The sequence below is a fragment of the Podarcis pityusensis genome, assembly GCF_964106645.2.
Source record: "Podarcis pityusensis genome assembly, chromosome: 6".
Lineage (NCBI taxonomy): Eukaryota > Metazoa > Chordata > Lepidosauria > Squamata > Lacertidae > Podarcis > Podarcis pityusensis.
In genome coordinates this window covers 97,988,055-98,011,349 of record NC_138030.1, presented here as the reverse complement: position 1 = coordinate 98,011,349, position 23,295 = coordinate 97,988,055, and the positions used below count along the sequence as shown (strand labels likewise).

At 46.3% G+C, this 23,295-nt stretch overlaps 1 protein-coding gene across 5 annotated transcripts in view; it reads right to left on the bottom strand.

Annotated features, from left to right (window-relative positions):
* The window catches only part of PDE4DIP (phosphodiesterase 4D interacting protein), a 102,769-nt gene that overhangs the window by 58,352 nt on the left and 21,122 nt on the right, over positions 1–23,295 (bottom strand). For 4 of the 5 annotated variants that reach the window (XM_081012009.1, XM_081012012.1, XM_081012013.1 and 1 more), the window contains exon 1: positions 1,723–2,645. In XM_081012009.1, the coding sequence (XP_080868135.1) occupies positions 1,723–2,637 (915 nt within the window). In that variant the 5' untranslated portion in view covers positions 2,638–2,645. Of the gene's footprint in view, positions 1–1,722; positions 2,646–5,682; positions 5,801–6,743; positions 6,920–8,431; positions 8,541–10,131; positions 10,209–23,295 lie in introns of those variants that run through there. The other variant, XM_081012010.1, reaches the window with a different exon arrangement.

Sequence of the window (23,295 nt, the reverse complement as noted above, 5' to 3'; positions counted from 1 at the left end):
GGCTCAGTACAGATTTGATTCTAGGTTTCCTCAGAGTTAATCTGACATTCTAGCCCTTAATGCTGGGAGGCATCATCACCTTGGCATCCTAAAACTGCATCAGTGTCTTACTTCAGATGTTAAGCACAGAATACAATATCTGGCTCAAGTACCAGATATCAAGTTTTCTAGCAGACATGTAACTTGGCCCGTTTCTGATTTTCCACGTACAGCTTTAAAGCAAGCCGTATCTGGATTAAAAAGGCCTCCTCTGTTGCAGTTTGACAATGAAAGCAACCCTGGCTGGTGACAGTATTTTGTTGCCCTCAAAGATTAGAGTGTGGGTTTGTATATGATCAAAACAGAAAATTAAATCCATTATCTTCTTAAAATTAAACATGGGTTATTCTCTGGCACAGTGGCCTTCAAACTCTTGCACACCCAGCTCTTATGTTCAGCATGCACTTTTAATATTTTTCTCAAATATGATTTTACTACAACTGATCTGACCTTTTCTCTTTAGCTTGTGAGACCCACCCCACGGGCACAATCCGATGCACACTTACCTGGGAGGAAATCCCATTGTACTTAATGGGACTTAATTCTGAGTAAACACGCATGGGATTGCCAGGTAGCAACTCAAGTTATGGGTCAAAAAGGCCACAAACCAGCTGAAGGCCAACAGATTTGGGGATCTTTTCAGTGCTACGACAATTGCAGTCTTGTCATACCTACTGACTTCAATTTAAGCCAAAGCTCTAGAAAAGGACCTACTTCTTTGCAATAGTGATAACCCCAAGGTTTAACAGAACAAGATTTTCTCAAGGTGTTACAAGCTCAATATAATCCTCAGCTGCAAAAGGCTTCGGAGGCTCAGCTCTTAATGCGAAGCTTCCACTACTGTGTTTAAAAGCAGTTCAGTGAGCTTCCCCTAATCAAAGCTGGATGATAACTAGATGAAAATGTCATTGTCACCAATAATTGGTATGCATTTTTTAAATTTTCTGCTGCTAGCTGAAATCAGCACTTATCACTGACGTGAATCCAATTCGGCTGACATGGATGTTTCTAAATTAAAGATGACAGAGGCACAATTTCTTAAATACAACCAGAAGTTGAACTTAATGAGATTTCAAATTCTAGCAAAGCCAAGAGAATCCAAGACTCCATTGCATATGGTACCTAGAATGTTGGCGACTGCAGCTGACACAGTTCTAGGGGAGCTGCCATTAATTCAAGGTGACACACCAATTATTTAGAATATCTAAACTGCAGAAGTCTGTCTATAGGCAGCACAACCCCATATTAGATCCCATCTGTACAAGGTCACTAAGAGGAGAGAAAATTGTCACAATGCTGCCAGGTGTACACTCGGTTTACAAGACCACCCCCTCCTCAATCCATGCCTTTTAAGGGTTTCTCCTCCTTCAAAAATAATTTTGCCAACTTTGCAGTTTCACATTTTGTACTTAATTACATGACAGCACAGAAAGCGGGATTTTGTTCTGCTGCCCTGATGCTCAACACATCCACTTGTGTTGCACAAAGTCCAATATACGTTTTGAATAAAATGCATTCTTAACGGTAAAACGAAAACAAGGATTTGTAGCCCATTTACATGCGCGGCCAGCCGCTCCTTCGCAAACCTAAAAAGGAGCCGGCAGGCTTCTCCTCCCCGCTCGGCTCCCTCCCGGCCCCCGACAGCAGCCCTTCCTTCCCCGCGGCGGCCCGGGAGGGCGCTACCTTCGGCCGCAGCGGGACGTAGTCGGCGCACAGCTCTTCCCACAGCTCGCGCAGCTCGGGCGCCTCGCTGGGAGCCCCGGCCGCCCCCTCGGGGCTTCTCCGCGCCGGCACCGGCAGCCGGCTCCCGCGGGGGCTGCGCACGGGCTTGCAGCCGAAGGCCTTCAGCAGGTTCAGCGCCGCCGCCAGGCCGCCGCCCGCGGGCCCCGACGCCAGCGACTCCAGCGAGGACGAGCCGGCTTCCTCGGCGCGCCTCCGCCCCGGCCCGTCCGCCTCCGCCTCCGCGTCGTCCAGGCTCTCTCCGTCGCCGGGGCGCTGGGGCTGCCCGGCGCTCTTCGCCGCCGCCGCCCTCCGCGGCACCCGGCACACGGCCTCGTAGTCGGCGTCGGCCACGCGCAGCGCCGCGCAGCCCCGGCACCGTCGGGGGGCTCCGGGCGGCTGCTCGTCGGCGCGCGCCTCGCCCTCCGTCCAGCACTCGAGGCCCGAGAAAGCGAAGTCCTCCTGGAGCAGCGCCAGGTAGCGGGCGTCCCAAGCGCCCCCGCCGCCCGGCTGGCCCTCCGGCGGGGCCTCGGGGGCGCCGTTGGTCCTCCGGTAGAGGGCGGCCAGGCACAGCTTGAGGCGCTCCTTCTCCAGCAGCAGCCGCTGCAGGCGCTCCAGCGACAGCGCCTCGACGCGCGCGATGACCGTGTCGAAGCGGTAGACGCGCTCGAGCAGGAAGGCGCACTTGCCGCAGGCGAACTCGGCGCGCCCGTCGCGGGACACCTCGCGCCCCGTCGCGTGAGCAAGGAGCACCTGCAGGCTGGGCCGGGAGGGCGGCGGCGCGGGAGACGGCGGCGCCCCCGACGCCCCGTGGAAGAGCCAGCGCCGGTGGGTGCCGCACAGCGCCCGCCCGCACACGCGGCACCACTCCGAGCGCATCCCCAGCGCGGCCCCGAGCGGCCGCCCGCCGCCCGCCCGCCAAGAGATGCTCCGGCCGCGCCCGGTCCCCCGGCAAGATGGCGGCCGCAGCCGGCCCGCGGAGGCTTCTGGGAGTCGTAGTCCCCCGCCCCGCCCGGCAGCCCCCGGAGCTCTCCAGCCTCCCGGCTCTCCCCGAGGGGAAGGGGCCCCAGCGCCCGGCGATGCAGGCAAAACCCTCCAAGGAAGGATGGAGCGAGCTTTTCCCTCCCACTCTGGAGGGCAGGACTTGAACCAATGGGCTCAGGTCAGTATTAGAAAGAACTTTCTGACGGGAAGAGCTGTTCCGCCGTGGAACGGTCTCCCTCTAGAAATTGTGGACTGGCCTTTCTTGGAGGTTTTTAAGCAGAGCTTGGATGGCCATCTATCCCGGATGCTTCAGTTGAGATTCCCACATTGCGGGGGTTGGACTAGATGACCGCTGAGGGTCCCTTCCAGCTCTACAGTTCTATGATTACGCCATCTTAAATGAACTTTCATGCAATCAGGATTTAAATACATAGAACACAGTGACTTACTAAAAACCAGAAAAATAAAGTGTTAGGCAAACCTTAAACGTACAGTCACATCAGATATGCAAATTCAGATGCTTTGAGCTTGCATTATGTATGTGAAAGGGAAGAATTATGTATCTGTGAGTAATACAATTGACAGAGCAGTGATGATGACACTGACTCAGTTTGCAGATAAAGCTAAGCCAAACCATAGCATAGTGTGAACTCACAGTCCTCATAGACTGGCATCACTGAACTCCTCCCCCAGCTCTCCTGCTGCCATGCTTAAACCATTACTCAGTTTAGGGTGCTGTCTGAACCTGATCTCCTGGTTTTTGGGGGCAAACCACATGCCCAGGTTTGGATGGCACACTTAGCCAAACCACAGTGCAGCAGCAGGAGGACCAATAATATTAATTCATTATTTCTATGCCGCCCATCTGACCAGGTTGCCCCAGCCACTCTGGGCAGCTCCCATCAAAAAATTGTAAAAGCACATCACACACTAAAAACTTCCCTTCAGATGTCTGTTAAAAATCACATAGCCACTTATCTGTTTGACATCTGCTGGCAGGGCATTCCACAGGGCGGGTGCCACCACCGAAAAGGCCCTCTGCCTGGTTCCCAAGGGAGGAGTACAGCTGCCAGGAACGTACCTGCTTGTGTTTTCCCCACTAAACAATAGTTTGGCTCAGCATTACATGTGAACTAAGCCATTGGCAATGTATGTTTGACAAATTAGTGCCTATGGAAAGGGGGTCATGGCCTTTCCAATAAATGAGCCACCTTTCATACATAGGATAAAAAGCCATTAAGCTTTAGGAACAAAGAAAGGAGGAGTACACTGGCTCTAACACATATATAAATAACAAAGGAGAAGTAAGACAATTATTCTGTCATGAAATTATTACTGGAATGCTGCATTTAATTCTGTGACTCACAGAATTTTTTTGAAAGTTATTTGAAGACCAAAACATTTTTTATACTTTTAAAAGAGACTTAGACGGGAACCTAAGACAAATAATTGGCTTTCTTCCACCACAAGGAGAACAAACACAGTTTCCTTCCACATTAGCTATTTTCTCTGGAATCACCTTCCTTTGAATGGAGAATCCAGAGGACATTGTCAGATAACTGTAGTTGACTGTTGTTGTTGTTGTTGTTTTGTTAAAAAGTTAAAGGACCCCTGACAGTTAAGTCCAGTCACAGATGACCCTGGGGTTGTGGAGCTCATCTCACTTTACAGGCTGAGGGAGCCAAAGTTTGTCCACAGACAGGTATCCAGGTCATGTGCCAGCTTGACCAAGCCGCTTCTGGTGCAACGGAATACCGAAACCAGAGCAGAACATGGAAACGCCATTTACCTTCCCCCCGGAGCGGTACCGATTTATCTGCTTGCACTTTTTGGCGTGCTTTCGAACTGCTAGGTTGGGAGGAGCTGGGACAGAGCAATGGGAGCTCACCCCATCGCTGGGATTTGAACTGCCAACCTTCTGATCGGCAAGCCCAAGAGGCTAAGTGGTTTAGACCACAGCGCCACCCGCGTCCCTGTTTTATTTTGTATGTAGAGAAATGCAGTTGTTTCCCCACTCCCCCATTATTTCCTCCTGTGATTTCAGTGCAGGATGAGCAGCTACTAGCTATTGCCTGATATTATAAGTAATTAGTAACATAACTCCCTGGTCTTCCCATGTCACTGGACCATTTTATTAAGTACATTTGCAGCTCCATGCTTCAGGGGGCGATATTGCCTCAGTCCTGCTAACAGTCATCCAGGAATACACACATGTACAAAGAGAGAGAGAGAGTGAGAGAGAGAGGAATGCCACATAACAGCAAAGGCACCTTCTCACTCCTGGCAGCTTTGGGGCTTTTTATCTCTTTCTTTGTCTACTGGTGGGCTTAGGTGGAACCATGCTGCTCCTCTGCCTGCATTCGCTGAAGCAGAAGCTTGCCTCTTTCAATTGACACTGTAACAATGCCTCTGTAACAAGGGCTGTCGGCTCATCTGCTATGTGAGGACAGAATGGTCTTTCTATTTGGACTGCGGGGGCGGGGGGGAGGTACTCAAAGTGTAATGTGTAGGTGAAAAGGCCCATGGTATTTGTGAGGCTTGTTTCATTTTCAAAGCATGTCTGCTTTACTCTGTATTAGCAAAAATAATAATATTTGGAAGGTATCTGGGATCTTTGGGGGGATTCTGTTATGGGTCCAATGATGCTTGAGGATTAGATTGGGACTGAAGGGGTTCTTGTTCATGCAAGGAGGCCACGTTGCCAATATCTGCACAGGTGGGAAGAGAAGTGGCAAAGGGAGGCAGCTTCCTGAAAACAATGATTCATGGCCTCTGAAGACCAGCGTAAACACTTCCCAGGCAGAGGGAAACATCTTGTGTGGCTAGAGAAGGGACCACAAGGAATATATACCCAACAGCAGGCCGTTTGGGCAGGCAGGATGCAAAAGAACCATTAGAAAAACAGTGCTTGCACTGGAGAAACTTCAGCTGCATTGTTACCTGCACTTTCATTTCCTCATGCTCCTGCAAACGTTGCAACAGGTTCTGCTTCTCTGTGGAGAGCTGCTCAAGGAGCTGCTCCTTGTCCCTCAGATTCCAAGCCAGCTCCTCAATCTTCCTGCAGAGGAAAAACATTCTGGTCACCATGGCTGGAAGCAAGGAACACTATGAGATACAGGGCAGGATGGCCATTTGGCACGACTGTAGGCAGTTAGACCAGGTCAGGACATCACGGAGGCAAATACAATGAGCTACGGATGGCTTTGTCAGCCTGTCACTCAGAGGAGCACCTCCTCCACCAACGAAGCACAAAACCAAACAAGCCAGGAGACTTCCAGCAGCAAGGCCTCAAGTTCATCCCTGCCCCCAAAAGAGAGATACAAAGTTTGCGCAGACCTCTTCAACTTGTCATGAATTCTACTCAATATTGATCCTGAGCAGATTCCAGCATACAGTTAGAATAAAAAATTAAACACATTGCAGGATTCCCCAAAAATAGACCAGAGGCAATTTTATTTCATCCAGCAGAGCTTTACTGCTACTGAAGGCAAATGAGCATAATGGTCAAATCTATACATTTAGGATTGGCAGCAGACTTAACTTAACTTAAAGTTACAAATAATAAGACTAAACCTTAACACTAAGCATACTGTGTACAGAACACCACACCAGAAAGAAAGAAAGAAAGAAAGAAAGAAAGAAAGAAAGAAAGAAAGAAAGAAAAGAGCAAATCCAGGCTCCTTCTGGCCTATTATTATAGTCAGCATGACCTTGAGAGAAAGAGATAACAGGACCACTTTTAAGCCAGCTGTACTCAGCTTCTCTGAAGTGATAACTAAATATAATGAACCTTCTGCTTGTTTCTTTCATACAGAGAAGCTTCCAGAACCCTCTTGAATTAATTAAAATAGGAAAGATCTCTACCTTCTGCACTAAGAAATGCAAACTGACACAACTTTGGGCAAAATAAAAAAACCTATCCCCCAAATTTCTCAAAAGATTTAACATTACGGGTGGCAGACACAAACCAAATCAGTGGAACTAAACCCATAGAAACATACTTATTTTTCTCAGCCAACATAGCACTGTAGGTTTCCAAAACAGCCTGGCTTTTCCTGGTCTCATCCTGCAGCTTGGTGAACTTCATCAGCTCCTTGGTGAGTTTCAGACAGCGATCCTTTTCAACCTCTGCCATAGTTGTCATCCTCTCTGCTTTGGTCTTTGCCGACTGGGCTTCCTAAAGGAAGAATCAGAGATGAAATCAGCCAAAGGAATCCTGAAAGAGTAGGTGCCTCCAGTTTGGATGTCTCCTGTTGTGTCCAAACCAAAGAGACCTCAGTCTTTCTCTTCAGAAGAAATCAGGAGGAGGCCAGCAGAAGACTGTGATGGATATTTACATGAGCCCTGTAAAAATTTTCCCAAGTGTCACCTGAAAACTGCTCTAGAGGAGGCACCTAGTATTTTCATCCTACTTGGCAGGCCACAAATGTCTTGGGAAGGCTCACAGGCAGGATGGATGGCTCTGAGAAAGGCTTGGACTGCTTGTAACACCTCACTGAAGTCATTCTCTCACTTGACATTGAGAATGAACGCATTGGTGAAATCTACAGTCAACATTCAGTATGGAATGTCAGTACAGTTAGTCTGTCAAAACCACATCATAGAATGAGACCCCTTCACCCCACCTAAATCAACTTGGATATGCATCGCTTCCTCTGTTTTGCACCTACAGATTCTAACTCTGATACAGAGTCTGCATCCATCACAAATGGTGACCAGGAGCGGTCAGAGTTCACATGTACACCATTCTCTAGCCGTAAGGACATTGAAGTAATGGTTTTCATTAAGCTCCTAGGCTGCAAGCATATTTACTCCAGAAAACAAATATTCCTCATCATTTAACTGAATTAGGGTTAGATAGCAAGTTTCATGACAATGCAGGACCACTCCTAAGGTTACATAGCTATTCCGTTTGAGAGGGGATCCTGATGAGATCAGGCTCTCCCAGCATGTGGAGGATTCTACACACATCTCTTGATGCATTCAATGCACCTTTTTGATGCACTTGGGACGGGCAGCCAGAGATGGCACTCACGCATGCAGCCCCTCATGTGCTATTTAAACATGGAGGGGGCATATAAACTGCCTTTGATGGGAGCACTTCTTGGAGCAAGGGTGAACAGAATCCACAAGTGAGAGCCACGGAACTCCCAAATCTCACACCTGAATAAACTGATACCCAACACTAGAACTGAACTTCCTCATTTCCCAACTGTCTTTTTCCAGGATAGTCACCCTCAGTGAGGCTTTGTAAAATGCTGCCCAAGAGCTTAGCTTGCTCTACATGCTAATTATCTTTAAACAGACTTGAGTGGCTAATCTAAACAGAGCTCATTATAAGATTTAAGCTTTTGGAATTTTTTTATTGAATTATTATGCAAATACAAATGAAACAAAGAATACAAACATTTCTACCGAATACACAAAGAAAGAAAAAAGGGGGAAAGAAAAGAAAAGAAAAACAAAACAAAACAAACGCAAACGCAAACAAAACGTAAAAAACATAAGTATAATATAGCATAACTGTAACAGTCATTCCAGAATGTCATTTCTTTACCTGAATACTGACCCTTCTGGGGTGAATCTATTTCTATTATACTTTTTGTGTTTGCAGGATCTCATGATTGTGCCCTACTAAAATGGTCAGCAAAACACACACACATAAATCCCTGTGAGGGAATTTCCTCACCTCCTGCAGAAGGTGGATTTTCTTCTCCAGGATCTCATAGGCATGTTCATTCTGTTGCTGGCGAGAGATCTTAGCCTCATTCTGACTACCCAGGTTCCCAGCTGCTGCCCTGAAATTCATAGCACTGGTTGGCAAGATAGAAAAAGACACCCCTGGTACATGGCAGAAGGAATACTAACAAGAAAAGGAGGAGCCACGGCTCTGTGGAGACTGACTGCTTTGCCTGCAGAAAGACCAAGGTTCAGATCCTCACTGGCCCCTTTAGTGAAATGGGTGCCATGCAGCAGGGCTGGAAGTGGCCTCTGCCTGAGAACCTAGAGAGCAACCAGCAGGCAGAGCAGAGACAACACGAGGCTTGATGGACAAGCCCAGCCCAAGGGAACTTGGTGCGCTCAAAGCGAGAGATCAAAGTGACGAGGGACAAATGTTTTTGCACATACTTAAAACTCCTTAGGCCAGGGTTGAGGAACCTGTCAATCTGGGGTTATAGCCCAATCCTAACCACAGATACACAGAAGAAAATTACATTTATTTCACTGAGTTTTACTTCCATGCAAACCTAACACAAGCTTACTCAGAGTAGGATCCATCCACCAAGCTCAATGCAGCAACGCCACCAAAAGTTGTAGCAGCATACTTTGGAACACAAGCGTTCCTCGTACATTAATGCTTGGAAGAAATCAAACATGAGTCCACTTTAAAGTATGACTAAATCTGGATCCAACCCAAAGTTCTTCTGCAGCTTGGTAAAAGAAAATGTGCTTTTGAACAGAAAGTGCATTTATCTTAGACCTATTTAGTCAAACTCCAGGGCACCAATGCCAACTCAAACAGAGCAGAGCAACCCCCAGAAAGCATGTTTTTAGGGTTCAGTTGCTCCCTCTGCTCCCCAGCCCTGCGAAAAGAGAAGCAATGGAGTCCCAGAGCCTGCTTGTTTCACTCAGTGACATAATCAAAGGCTTTCATCCTAGTGACTGCAAACTGTCCCCAGAGACTGGACGATGTCGCACTAAGGCTGCTTACCAGGAGGGGAAAATATTTACCCTCTTCTCCCTGCAGAGCTGATTTGGGGGGAGGGGTCCAGGGGGAGCAGAGCAGGGAAGCCCTGCCATGCTAACACAACTATTTAGTTGAACCCAGTCCAAAGAAACCTCCTCCCAGTTGCCTTGGGATTCAATAGAAATGACAACATTCTGAATACCTGAGGCATCTGACTCTGACTGTTTAGCTCTACATGAGCAATAACAGGCATCTTGGGACTCAGCTACATTAGTAAAGAAACAGCCATTTGAATGTACCAGAAACATGCAACACCAGATGGCACCAGAGAGCAGGAAATTTTAAAACACAATTTTCCATAGAGATTTTTTTCTTTTGTTGAAACGATCTGATTTCTGACTTTTTAATAGCATTTTCACCCCCATGTTTAGATCCACCCTTAGTGACAAAGCAAGAAACTTGGTTTGCATGCTAAATTAAAGAAAATCCAGATCTGGATTTTCTTTTCAATGGGAACTCAAATGTGAACACAGGATTGTGACCTTGGTGTAGTGCAGGAGATAAACAGAAGGGCCCGGTAAACTCTCTTTGTGTGCATGCACAAATACACACACACACACACACACACACACACGTGTGCATTCCTAAGGGCGGGATGTGTGTGAACTGGGCTCTGCAGATCCATCTGTACCACCTCTTACCGGGCTTGGTCCAAGCTTTGTTGCTTCTCCTGGAGCTCTTGCTTCAGGCTTTCCACTTCCACCTTCAGCTCGATGTTCTGAAAGGTACAAACAGGCATGAAGGATCATAATCTGCTCAGCTGTGGATCTCTCCTGCTGCACCAGTATTCCAGTCTTGAAACAGGTCTGTCTCCTTTTGACTTCAAATACTAAGGTACCTGGTAGCAGCACACAAAGAGCTTCCCTTTTTTGAAGACATGGTGAAATATAAACATAGAGAAATCTCCACAAACTATTGCAGTTGCAATACTCTGGTGCTCTATCAGGAGCCTAACTGGGTGGGCATGCTGTTGTTGTAGTTGTTGTAGTTGTTGTTGATACACCAAAAAAGGAAAAAAAACAAAACTAAAATGCAAATAAAAACAGTGATAAAGACAATATTAATTACAAATCAATAAAGCAAAAAGTGGTCCTTGAACTACAGACCTGACCTCCCGTCTATTCCTTATTTCAATTATATATTATTTGTTGCCAATACACAGTTTTATCATAGATTAACTAATTATTGGTTTATCTTAGGTCTCATATCTTTCTTAAAGCTACTACCGAAGTTATTCAAATGCTGCGACAGAGTTTAAACTGTTATAGTTGCTTTGAAGACTTCCCATTTTGAGACAAATTCCTGTTTTGGGTTGTTCTTTATTTTTTCTAATAGACTGTCTAACTCTGCATATTCTGTTAGCTTTTGGATCCATTCATGAATAGAGGGGATTTCATCACTCTTCCATTTTGTAGCGATAAGAACTCTTGCTGCCACTGTGGCATATAAAAAAATACCTTTCATTTTTTGTGGAATATCCAAATCTGTAATCCCCAGAAGATAAGCTTCTGGTTTTCTCATAAAGGAAATCTTTATCATTTTTTGTAGTTCTAAGTGGATACTCTTCAAAAATGCCTGGATTTTCTTACACAGCCACCACATGTGATAGAAAGCGTCTCCACACCTCCAGCAGTTGCTTGGGACACTTTTGTACATCTTCGACAGTTTCCAAGGTGTTAGATACCATAGGTGTTACATTTTTAGAAAATTCTCTCTTAAGAAATAACAATTTGTAAATTTCCAATTTCCAATGATTTGTCCCACAAATTTTCCCACTGTGGCATGGTTATTGAATATCCAAAGTCTTGTGTCCACTTAACCATGGCCACTGTGACCTCCTCCTCCGCCTTGACTTGGGCATTTTGAAGCCATTCAGCTCTTTTGTGCAGCAGCTCCTCCCCACTTTAAGATTAGCCAACATGCAGCTTTGGTCAGGGCATTGCATGTGGAGAGGTCTGAAGACAAGCAGCAGCAGCAGCAGCTCCAGACTGATCAAATTGTTGTCACGACAAACTATTTTTTATCTTTAAAATTCTACCTCTTCAGGGAGCTCCATCAGCTTCTGGTGAAGTTGAACTTGAGGAGAACAAGCAACTATGAGATGGTGTCAAAAGGAGTGGGGAGAGAAAGAAAAAAGCAAGCAGGAAGAGATAGTGCAGTGGTTTCTAAAACCCCTCCTTAGGTTATCTATCTTAACCCACTTTTTGAAGCTTTTAGAAATCATCTTAGTAAAGTCAAAACTTGCACAATTGCTTTGCTGTCTATTTGTATTGTTATGGGTTGGTGGGGGGAACAGGGGTAAGAAGAACTCATATGCAGCATTGGCTGGGGGAGGCTGCACCCAGAGACCAGGGACCATGGCTGGAGGCTGCTTTAGACCCAAGCTGGATGAAGCTATGAGAGGGGCAACACTGAAGGCTCTAGGTGTAGAGCTGTGTCAATTAAACCATACTTCTTAAAGACACTCATCTTTGCTGTGCCTTGAAACACAACCCTGCCCGGAATCCCTAGAATCTTGCACCGCTTGTGGAGACTGGAGTGGCATGTGCCAGTCTGGTTGCACTTTCCGCTCTCAAAATGGGAAGGAAAGAATGCCATCAAAAATTGCCCCAAACTGTTTTAAACAAGAGAAGCTGCATGACCTAACTATCTGGCTTGGGGGGGGGGGCGGAATCTAGATTCCCATTTGAATTAAAAGGACTACCCCTTTTATTTTTATTTTTACTGTAAACATAATCAACAACATGCCTCTGCCTCTGGTCCAGTAAAGAAAGCTTTGGCTAAGCAGGAGTGGATTATTGTGCTCCATTAAGTCCCAGTACTCAAAATAAATTCCTGAGTTTCCAAGTAAAAACAACAAAGAGTCCTATATAGCATGTTAAAGACTAACAAATTTATGATGGCAGAAATGTTCATGGACTTGAGCCCACTCTTAGTTTGCAGGAATATAAAGGAGATTATAAAGTACAGATAGACACACACACACGGCCATATTTAGATTTGATGAGGCCCTAAGCTACTGAAGGTAATGGTGCCCTTTATATGTCCAGCTGTCCTTTGTCAACAACAGATTGTCGCTGTTTTTTGTGTTGAATATATGCTATATGGTAATTTATGGACCTAATAGGTATCTAAAGCCATTTGCACATAACATATAGGAGCCTACACAACACAAAACACTGTTGCTGTATGTAGGTTTTATTTTATTTGTTTTTTATCTTATATTTTGGAAATGTACATCCAGGTTTTTTTTCCTTTAATTTTTTTGGTGGCCCCCAAGCGAGTGGGGCCCTAAGCTAGAGCTTGTTTAGTTTATACATAAATCCGGCACTGCACACACAAACACACACACACACACACACACACACACACACATACACACACTGCATACCAACAAGGTCGTGGAGCCCAGCCTATTGCCAAGACAGGAAAGTCACCCCTCAAAACATCCCTGAGAGTTGGCCATGCAGCCTCTGCTTACAAAATCCCTAACCAAGAAAAAATCCACCAAGAAACAGCGCCCAAGAAGAGGAGATTGGCAGCTGGCCGGTAGTGAGATTTTCTGAATCCAGGGAGGGGTTCCAGAGGTTGCCCCCTGGATACATCCTGACAAAGAGCACATGACTGCTTCATCCCATGCTCAACCCAACATGGGTCCCTGCCACCTCTCCATTCATCATGTCACTGTGGTCACATAAAATTGGTCTTTGTGCAAATATGGCATGAAGACAGGCGGCTCCACTGGGGGTTCCAGCTGTCAAGCAGGTAAAGCACCAGCACAACTGCCCACAAATCCCCACGCAAGCTGCTCCATGAAACTCCACGTCACTTGCCACTTTTGTATTCCACTTGTGCCAATTTAAGCCAAGGAGCAGAAGTTGTATTATTCAGTAGCCTGTGAATAGCATGGCCAGAAGCCAGCAGACCCATGTGATGCTTGCCTCTCCTGGAACAGAATGTCCCGACTTCAGTTGCCTGCTTTAGAGAACACAGATCATCTGCTTCGGACAGAGAATCTGAGCTGCCCATCCACAATTGGATCCCTCGCCCACATGCTCAACAGCCATCTTCTGACTTGTCTGGTGCCCTCAGGTTCAACCCACGCTTTTCCTGGTACTATTGTTTCCTGCCTGCTCATGAAGCACTTGATGATCCACAGCCCAACCAATAATAATACAGTGGTACCTCAGGTTAAGTACTTAATTTGTTCTGGAGGTCCGTTCTTAACCTGAAACTGTTCTTAACCTGAAGCACCACTTTAGCTAATGGGGCCTCTTGCTGCCGCCGCGCTACTGGAGCCTGATTTCTGTTCTTATCCTGAAGCAAAGTTCTTAACCTGAAGCACTATTTCTGGGTTAGTGGAGTGTGTAACCTGAAGCGTATGTAACTTGAAGCATATGTAACCTGAGGTACCACTGTACGGCCACTTTTGCTCATTTATTCCATTGTTCTTTGTACTTCTTTTGTGCCAAGTTCTTTTTACTGGCTGCATTTCTCTTTCTCTGTGGATTTTCATGTGAACCAGTGATGTGCAATTGTTACTATTACCACAGGAATAGTTCCAATCTTGCAGAATCAATTTGGTGCCCTTTACCCCCACCTTCCTTGACTTTTAACTTCAAAGAGCTGGAGTCTATAGGAATGAAGTTTTATCCTCCATTTTACTTTCCTGATGGTCATATTTTGCATGTTTTGTGGACGCTGCTTCTTGTTGTGTTCACCTGCACTTGTGCCTTCCTCCCAAACCTTCACATTTCATTTTTTTGGTGGAGGAATTAAATTTGCGGCTGTGGTAGGAACATGACTGTGGTGGTATATTAATCCCAACACATGCCAAGGAGCCTTTTGCCCCAATAAATCTTGGTGGGGCTTCTCACCCCACCCCAACCGCTGGGGATCTAATCAAGTCTTTCTTTTCCATCAACTTAAATTGAGATAAAGAGCCTGGTTCCCCCAAAATGGCAAGGCGGAGTAAAAGGGTCCTTGGTAGACAGAATATTTCTCCCACAGGTCATTTCTGGGGAATTAGCCAGTCAATGGGGAGATCACACTCTTTATTAACTTGCATGATTAGTCTGTGCAGACATGGAGGAGCACATGCAGGTAAATGATTTTTTTTTTTTAAGTGACCTTTCAGGCACCACCCACCTGATTTTGTGTGCATTACTTAAGACCCTGACACTTTTCATTGCATATTGCAGTGGCATGCAACAGTGTTACAAACAGGGGAGACTCAGGGTGCATCCACACAAATCTTTTGTCCTGGGCTTTCTAGACAAAGGCCCACACTTTCTCAGTCCATTTCCAAGCACTTTTTTTGTCCTCCACTGTTTTCCCCAGGAAAACCTGCTCTTTACTGCTGAATAAGAGCAAACAGCCATGGGAGTTTTTCCATGGGTTGCCATTTGCTCTGATTCAGCAATAAAGAGTGGTTTTTGTGGGGAAAGCACTGGCTGAGGGGGGGGGGAGGTGCTTGGACACAGAGCTTTACAGCCTGGACCTGTTCCTAGAAACATGGCACAAAAGGAAGCCCAGGCATGTTTCGCTGTGTGTGTCCTATGAGCAGCAGTTGCGTTGGCAAAAAATGTCAGTCCGGCGATGCACCACAAATAAAGGGGACTTCTGTGTGGATGACACCTGGGTTAGGAAGCTGATGGCTCAAATATCACCTTTCCAGCCATTACTAGTTTCCCTATGTGGTTTGCTCTACTCTCCTAGTGCCACAGTCTCCATTTTTCCAGTCAGAGAGAAAGTTGGGAGTGCTTTTCAAGCAACTGCGATTTACTTTCTCCAGCAATGTTCCCTGGCTGGCATAACAGCTGCCTGGGGCTTGGCATCAGCTCTTGAAAGCCAGGAGATCTAAACTGAGCAGAATGCTGCGTCCAATATTTGTCCAATATTTAGGGCACCTCTCTAGTTTGCTAGATGTGCCACTCCTTACTGACTGAACTGTTTCCCAGTCTGTGATGTGAGTTTGTGACGGGTTTGGTACAGCAAGGGAGCAGTTGGCAAATGTTTGACAAACCAAAAGTGGCACTTTAGGTTCTCCCCTCTCTTTTCCTGCTGCAAAGCCACCCTGTCTGATAAGGCCCTGCCAGTTCTGCTGCCTCACTTGTTCTCCCTCCCACAGCAAGAAGCAGAACAAACCTCGCAATCATTTCACCCAGTAACCAGGCTATTTATAACTTCCCTCTCTGAGAAGAAGCTATTGGCTGGCAGTTCTGTGACATGTCAGCTGCCTGCACTTGCTTTTCACAATTTTGAGGGCACCTGTCAACACCAGGGTGACATTTCTCTTGCAGTGCACTGACTGTAAACCTCTTAGCTCCAAGTTCTTAGTATGAATGTGTTTGTACAAAGTCAGAAGATGGGTCCATCAAGCCTAGTATTTTCTGCTCTGGTTGGTGGTAGCTCACGAGCACCTCGGGTCTCTTCCAGACTCTCCCCCCGAGATTGTTCTAACCAGAGATGATGGAGGCCTGATGGATCCGAGGACACTGCAAGCAGAACAGGCCTTCTGCCACGGAGCTCTGGCCAGCCCCCCCTTTCATACAGGGCTATGGATACGCAGACAGATGTTTATACCACCCATCCCCACAATGCACATCTACGTGACCCTGTGGGTAAAGCACATTTGTGGAATATTCTGCTACTTATGGGAGGCCCCATGTGTGCACCCACATTTGTGCTCATGGGAGCTGAAAGATGCTACTCAACTCAGCACAAATTATTTGCTGACCACTTTTACCTCTCTATTTTGTTCCTGATCAGGAGGGATGGACTTTAGCAACCTTTCAGAGCCAAAAAAATGGCACTTATAACTCCTTACCATATCCACATTCATGTCCTTTTATTTCACGACTGCTGGTTTTCTCAGGAGCCTTTGATGAGAGACTTTGTCAAAAGCCCTTTTCAAGTCCAGATATATAATCTGGACATCTCCTTATCTCTAAGAGTCTCCAAACACTTTAAAAGGATAGTGAGGCAGAGCTCCTTCTCCTGCAGAGTCCGGGCTGATTCTTCCTGGGCAGGGTGGGCAGCCTGAGCCCTGCTAGTCTTGCTGGTCCTGGCAATGAACAAAAGCCCCAAGTAAACACACTCCTGGGAACCCGAGGAGTACAAGAAGCCATGGCACAGGTCCCACAGCCCTCCACTCGCATGCACTGCTGGTCAAACTGGGTTCTGTATTGTATGTGGTACTATCCTTGACGTGGCCTTCAATCCTGGGCAGTGGCATGAGCCTCGCCCACCTCCATAACCCAGGCTGTCAATTGCGCAAATGCTCCAGCTGAGGAGGGGAGCAGCTCTGCTGTGGGCTGGCTCTTCCTCACCTGTTGGGATTCTTCTTGGTTTGTTCACTGGAACTCCTTCCCACTGGAGATGAGACTACTGAACGTGTTCACTGTTTTTAGATGTCAGGCAAAGATGCATTTCTTCCATCAGGCCTGGAGGTGGTTGGTTTAAAAACTGGCTTCTTTTGAAGCTGGACTGCTGTTATGTTAATTATTTTTATGTAATATTGCTGTATTGTATTTTAATTCATTGTGTGCCACCCTGGGAACCTTCTGATTAAGATAATGATACTATTTTTTATTTTTAGCTATGTAGAAGTCGTTCTGAAGCATGGAATTGCAGTGAACTGGGGAAGAAGAGGAATGCTAATTGTGTGCTTGGGAACCAAAGGAATTCACATGACTATCTAAAGGGAGAGCCCTCAGGGGCAGCCCGTCCAGTCCCATTTTGCTGCTTGAGGAGAAACAGGGAGGTGCTGCCCATGGCCATGAGATCTCACCGGAAGAAGCCACTGCAGGACCCTGGCTGGGGCACCTGCGGGGACATCACCCTGTGGATTCTGACACCTGAGGTGGCTGCTTCAGCCATCCTTATGACTGGGCTGGCCCTGGGGGCCCTGCAAAATCTTTAAGTCCAGGGTCTTAAATTGCCTAACCCTATTGTGGAATCCCAGTCCTGGGCCAGGGCTGCAATATCTTAAAGAATCAGGGGAACAAGACTTGCTGTCCAGACTCCCAACATGTTCATTCAGATGAACTGCCATATGTGGTGTGATAACAGAGAAGGCCCTACTCTGCCCTGTTGCACAGTAAACTTTGGCTGTTGATGGAACTGCTAGCAGGACCAAAGAGTTGCTTCTAATAGACAAGCCGCCCTTTAATGGTTGGATTTAATTTTAATATAAAGGTAAAGGTACCCCTGCCCGTACGGGCCAGTCTTGCCAGACTCTAGGGTTGTGCGCTCATCTCACTCTAGAGGCCGGGAGCCAGCAGACACTTCCGGGTCATGTGGCCAGCGTGACAAGCTGCATCTGGCGAGCCAGCGCAGCACACGGAACGCCGTTTACCTTCCCGCTGGTAAGCGGTCCCTATTTATCTACTTGCACCCGGGGGTGCTTTCGAACTGCTAGGTTGGCAGGCGCTGGGACCGAACGACGGGAGTGCACCCCGCTGCAGGGATTCGAACCGCCGACCATGCAAGCAGCAAGTCCTAGGCACTGAGGTTTAACCACAGCGCCACCCGTGTCCCAATTTTAATATATGAAGTCCAAATATCTGAGTACTTGAAAATATGAGGAATCCTAAGTTCATTTTCATATTCAGCAGAAATATCCTGGCATGATATTACTGGAGAAATAAGTGGATCATCATCATCAGTGGGTCCAACCTTTTTTTGCATCTCTGGATCTCTGAAAGACAAGGCCACTTCGAATTTTAATATCAACTTTAAAGTACAGTTGTTGTATAAGAAGCAGCAGTCAAATGAAGTAACTGATAGTTTCCCCCCCCAGAGATGCTATCAGTCATAGAATCATAGAATCATAGAATCATAGAGTTGGAAGAGACCACAAGGGCCATCGAGTCCAACCCCCTGCCAAGCAGGAAACACCATCAGAGAACTCCTGACATATGGTTGTCAAGCCTCTGCTTAAAGACCTCCAAAGAAGGAGACTCCACCACACTCCTTGGCAGCAAATTCCACTGTCAAACAGCTCTTACTGTCAGGAAGTTCTTCCTAATGTTTAGGTGGAATCTTCTTTCTTGTAGTTTGGATCCATTGCTCCGTGTCCGCTTCTCTGGAGCAGCAGAAAACAACCTTTCTCCCTCCTCTATGTGACATCCTTTTATATATTTGAACATGGCTATCATATCACCCCTTAACCTCCTCTTCTCCAGGCTAAACATGCCCAGCTCCCTTAGCCGTTCCTCATAAGGCATCGTTTCCAGGCCTTTGACCATTTTGGTTGCCCTCCTCTGGACACGTTCCAGTTTGTCAGTGTCCTTCTTGAACTGTGGTGCCCAGAACTGGACACAGTACTCCAGGTGAGGTCTGACCAGAGCAGAATACAGTGGCACTATTACTTCCCTTGATCTAGATGCTATACTCCTATTGATGCAGCCCAGAATTGCATTGGCTTTTTTAGCTGCCGCGTCACACTGTTGGCTCATGTCAAGTTTGTGGTCAACCAAGACTCCTAGATCCTTTTCACATGTACTGCTCTCAAGCCAGGTGTCCCCCATCTTGTATTTTTGCCTCTCATTTTTTTTGCCCAAGTGCAATACTTTACATTTCTCCCTGTTAAAATTCATCTTGTTTGTTTTGGCCCAGTTCTCTAATCTGTCAAGGTCGTTTTGAAGTGTGATCCTGTCCTCTGGGGTGTTAGCCACCCCTCCCAGTTTGGTGTCATCTGCAAATTTGATCAGGATGCCCTTGAGTCCATCATCCAAGTCGTTGATAAAGATGTTGAATAAGACCGGGCCCAAGACAGAACCCTGTGGCACCCCACTAGTCACTCTTCTCCAGGATGAAGAGGAACCATTGATGAGCACCCTTTGGGTTCGGTCAGTCAGTCAGTTACAAATCCACTGAGTGGTAGCATAGTCAAGACCGCATTTTACCAGCTTCTTTACAAGAATATCATGGGGCACCTTGTCAAATGCCTTGCTGAAATCAAGGTAGGCTACATCCACTGTGTTCCCTTCATCTACCAGGCTTGTAATTCTGTCAAAAAACGAGATCAGGTTAGTCTGACATGACTTATTTTTCAGAAATCCATGCTGACTATTGGTGATCACAGCATTCCTTTCTAGGTGCTCACAGACTGTTTGCTTAATGATCTGCTCCAGAATCTTCCCTGGTATTGATGTCAGACTGACTGGGCGGTAATTATTTGGGTCCTCTCTTTTCCCCTTTTTGAAAATAGGGACAACATTTGCCCTCCTCCAGTCTGCCGGGACTTCGCCTGTTCTCCAGGAATTCTCAAAGATGACTGCCAGTGGTTCTGAGATCACATCTGCCAGTTCTTTTAATACTCTTGGATGCAGTTCATCTGGCCCTGGAGACTTGAATACATCTAGACTAGCCAAGTATTCTTGTACTATCTCCTTAGTTATGCTGGGCTGTGTTTCCTCTGCTGAATCATTTGCTCCAAATTCTTCAGGTTGGGCATTGTTTTCTTTATCGGAGAAGACTGAGGCAAAGAAGGCATTGAGGAGTTCAGCCCTTTCTGTGTCCCCTGTTTGCATTTCACCATCTTCTCCTCTCAGTGACCCCACTGTTTCTTTGTTCTTCCTTTTGCTATGAACATACCCATAAAAGCCTTTTTTGTTGCTTTCAACCTCTCTAGCAAGCCTGAGTTCATTCTGTGCTTTAGCTTTTCTGACTTTGTGTCTACACGTGCTGGCTATTTGTTTGATAGCCAGCACGTGTATCTCTTTGGTGGTTTCCCCCCTTTTCCATTTTTTGTACACATCCTTTTTTAATCCTAACTCAGTTAAAAGTTCTTTAGATAGCCACCCTGGCTTCTTTAGGCACCTTCCATGTTTCCGTCTCATTGGTATTGCCTGAAGTTGTGCTTTTACTATCTCCCTCTTAACAAACTCCCAGCCATCATGAACTCCCTTTCCTTTTAGTATTACTGTCCATGGGATCTCACCCAGCACTTCCCTAAGTTTTATGAAGTCGGCTTTCTTAAAGTCAAGAAATTGAGTCCTAGTATGCTTGGCTGCTCCTTTCTGCTGTATAGTAAACTTCAGAAGAGCATGATCACTCACACCTAATGATCCTTCCACTTCTACCCCACTAACCAGGTCATCAACATTGGTTAGGACCAGATCTAAAATGGCTGTTCCTCTTGTTGCTTCTCCCACTTTCTGGACAACGAAGTTGTCTGCAAGGCCAGTGAGGAATCTGTTTGACCTTATGCTCTTGGCTGAGTTTGACATCCAACAAATATCCGGGTAATTGAAGTCCCCCATTACTACTATCTCCCTTCCTTTTGCATGCTTGGCCATCTGTTCCAGGAAGGCATCATCTATGTCCTCCGTTTGGCTTGGGCATCTATAGTAAACTCCCACAATGAGGTCACTGTTATTCTTCTTTCCCTTAATTTTGACCCAAATGCTCTCACTTTGGCTTTGAGGTTCTAAATCTTGGATCTCTTCACAGTCAATGGAGTCAAAGGCGGATGAAAGACCAACACATGTGACATGCAGGTTTTTATAAATAAGATAATTAAAAAACAAAAGAGGGGTCAATTGTGCTATGTCCCTTGTGAAAGTCAGCTTTCATGGGGATAGAACCTGCTTCTCTTCAATCCATGCTGAACAACATTGTGTTGAGGGGACATCAAGAAGACTTACTGGGTCAGCTTGTGGGCAGCTATCCCAGCCACTTTTCTTAAAGATGGGGAATTATACTATAAGTCCAGCAGTCAGCTGTCAACATTTCACTTGAATTAATTGTCATACACGAAGGGACCATAACTGGCACCTATCAAACTGCGTCAATATAGGAAAAAACCAGGCAATATCCTGTCTCCCCTTCCACTTTGCCTTGGTAAGTCTCTTAGTCAGAGTCGTAGCTGGGTGATCTTGCGCCCCTGGCAGAACCGCACAGATTGCGCCCCTCCCCAGTCACTGACAAATTAACTCTTCTTTCCGCCTCTCCTCTAACCCCCACCCCCACCCATTCAATTCACCCTCTATTTAAAACCTTTTCTTATGAGGCAATAATTGATATTTTTATTTTTAGGTATATTTATGGACATATTTTTAAGTCGTTTTTTGGGGGGGGGCCTCGCCTGCACCCCTGGCAGGGGCCCACCTCACCACCCCCTAGCTACAGCCCTGCTCTTAATAAGACATTCTACTTGTATTTCTATTTACTGCTTCATGAATCACAACAGGTGCTACCTGGGCCTCTTAAAGAGTGCCATTAAGCATATTTTCAAAATGTTAGCTCCATTTTGACATTGGAATTTGACCTCCATAGCTGGCTTTGTTTTCCAAAGTCCCTGCGTATCTGTCACCATGTATGTGCCTAGCTAACTGCCTCCTTGCTGTAAGATACTTAAAAAACTGAAATGAAAGAAAGGATGCTGTGAAAACCAGCCTCCTCCGCCCTGGTGAGACTTGTCCTCCTTGTGGTGGTCCAGAGGCCAGGTGCCAGGCAGATTTTGGCCCCAAGCTCTGGTCCTCATTGCACCCCTGTTGGGACTAGAACTAGTAGAGCACCGTGAATGCAATCTTAGGTTTAAGTGTCGTTTGGTTTGATTCAGAGGGCAGAGGGTCCCAACCTATTCTCCAATTTACTGCCTGCAAAGTTTCTGAGATGGAATAATATATGGCACTTTCAAGCTGCCTCCAACCAGGCTCCATCTCCGTCTGAAGAGTGCGAATCCCCCACAACATCTGACACGTCTCCACAGGCTTCTCTCATGCACCGCCTTCATTCCATTACAACTTTCCACATCCATTTCTATCAAGTTCTCTGGCAAACTAAACAGATATGTACACTTGCTTTGAGTGAACACCCTTTTGTGGGTAGTGAGTAAGTCAAACACCACTCCCTTAGAGTCTGGTGACATGCCTGACTAAGTTGCTCTAAATGCTGGTTTTTAAAGTTTTCCACCTCCAAGGAATTTTTTCCTGTTGACTCTTCTGCTGAGGAATCACAGCACATGGCAGAAGATTGGGGGTATGTTGTAGGCTAGGGTACACCCTTGGATAACCCGGAGCACTGGCAAGGCTCCCTGGCCCTTGCCGCCAACCAAACAAATGGAGTGTATGCACTAGAAAGTCATCACATTCTCCTGCAGCTGCACATTGCAAAAGAAGGTTGATAGTGGTCAGCAAGCTGCTTTTCAGATAAGCTTCCCACCATTTCTGACACTCACTCTGAGAAAACCCTGGCAAACTTCAGAGAACCACCAAGTCTTCCTTCAAACACAGTTTGAAAACCACCGTTTAAAAATATTGTTGCATATTCCCCTCTTCTCTGAGCAGTAGAGAAGTTTACAGGGTTGGGGGAAAGTACTGGAAATGGACCTAAAAGTTTATTATGAGGCATCTTGTTTTTGCTGGTTGAGAGATTGGATAACATTGGATAATACAGATGTATTGGATTTAGAGGGATTTGATGCGTATTTGTGGTATGATAAGGTTAAAATACATAGAGGTTTTTTAAATCACACTATTGGCGCTGTGGGTTAAACCACAGAGCCTAGGACTTCCCAATCAGAAGGTCGGCGGTTCGAATCCTCGCAATGGGGTGAGCTCCCGTTGCTCGGTCCCAGCTGCTGCCAACCTAGCAGTACGAAAGGTTCATGCTCTGGTTCGCCAGAAGCGGCTTAGTCATGCTGGCCACATGACCTGGAAGCTGTACGCCGGCTCCCTCGGCCAATAAAGTGAGATGAGTGCCGCAACCCCAGAGTCAGTCATGACTGGACCTAATGGCCACGGGTCCCTTTACCTTTACCTATTAGGAAATCATTATACGAGGTTTGGAGTAGA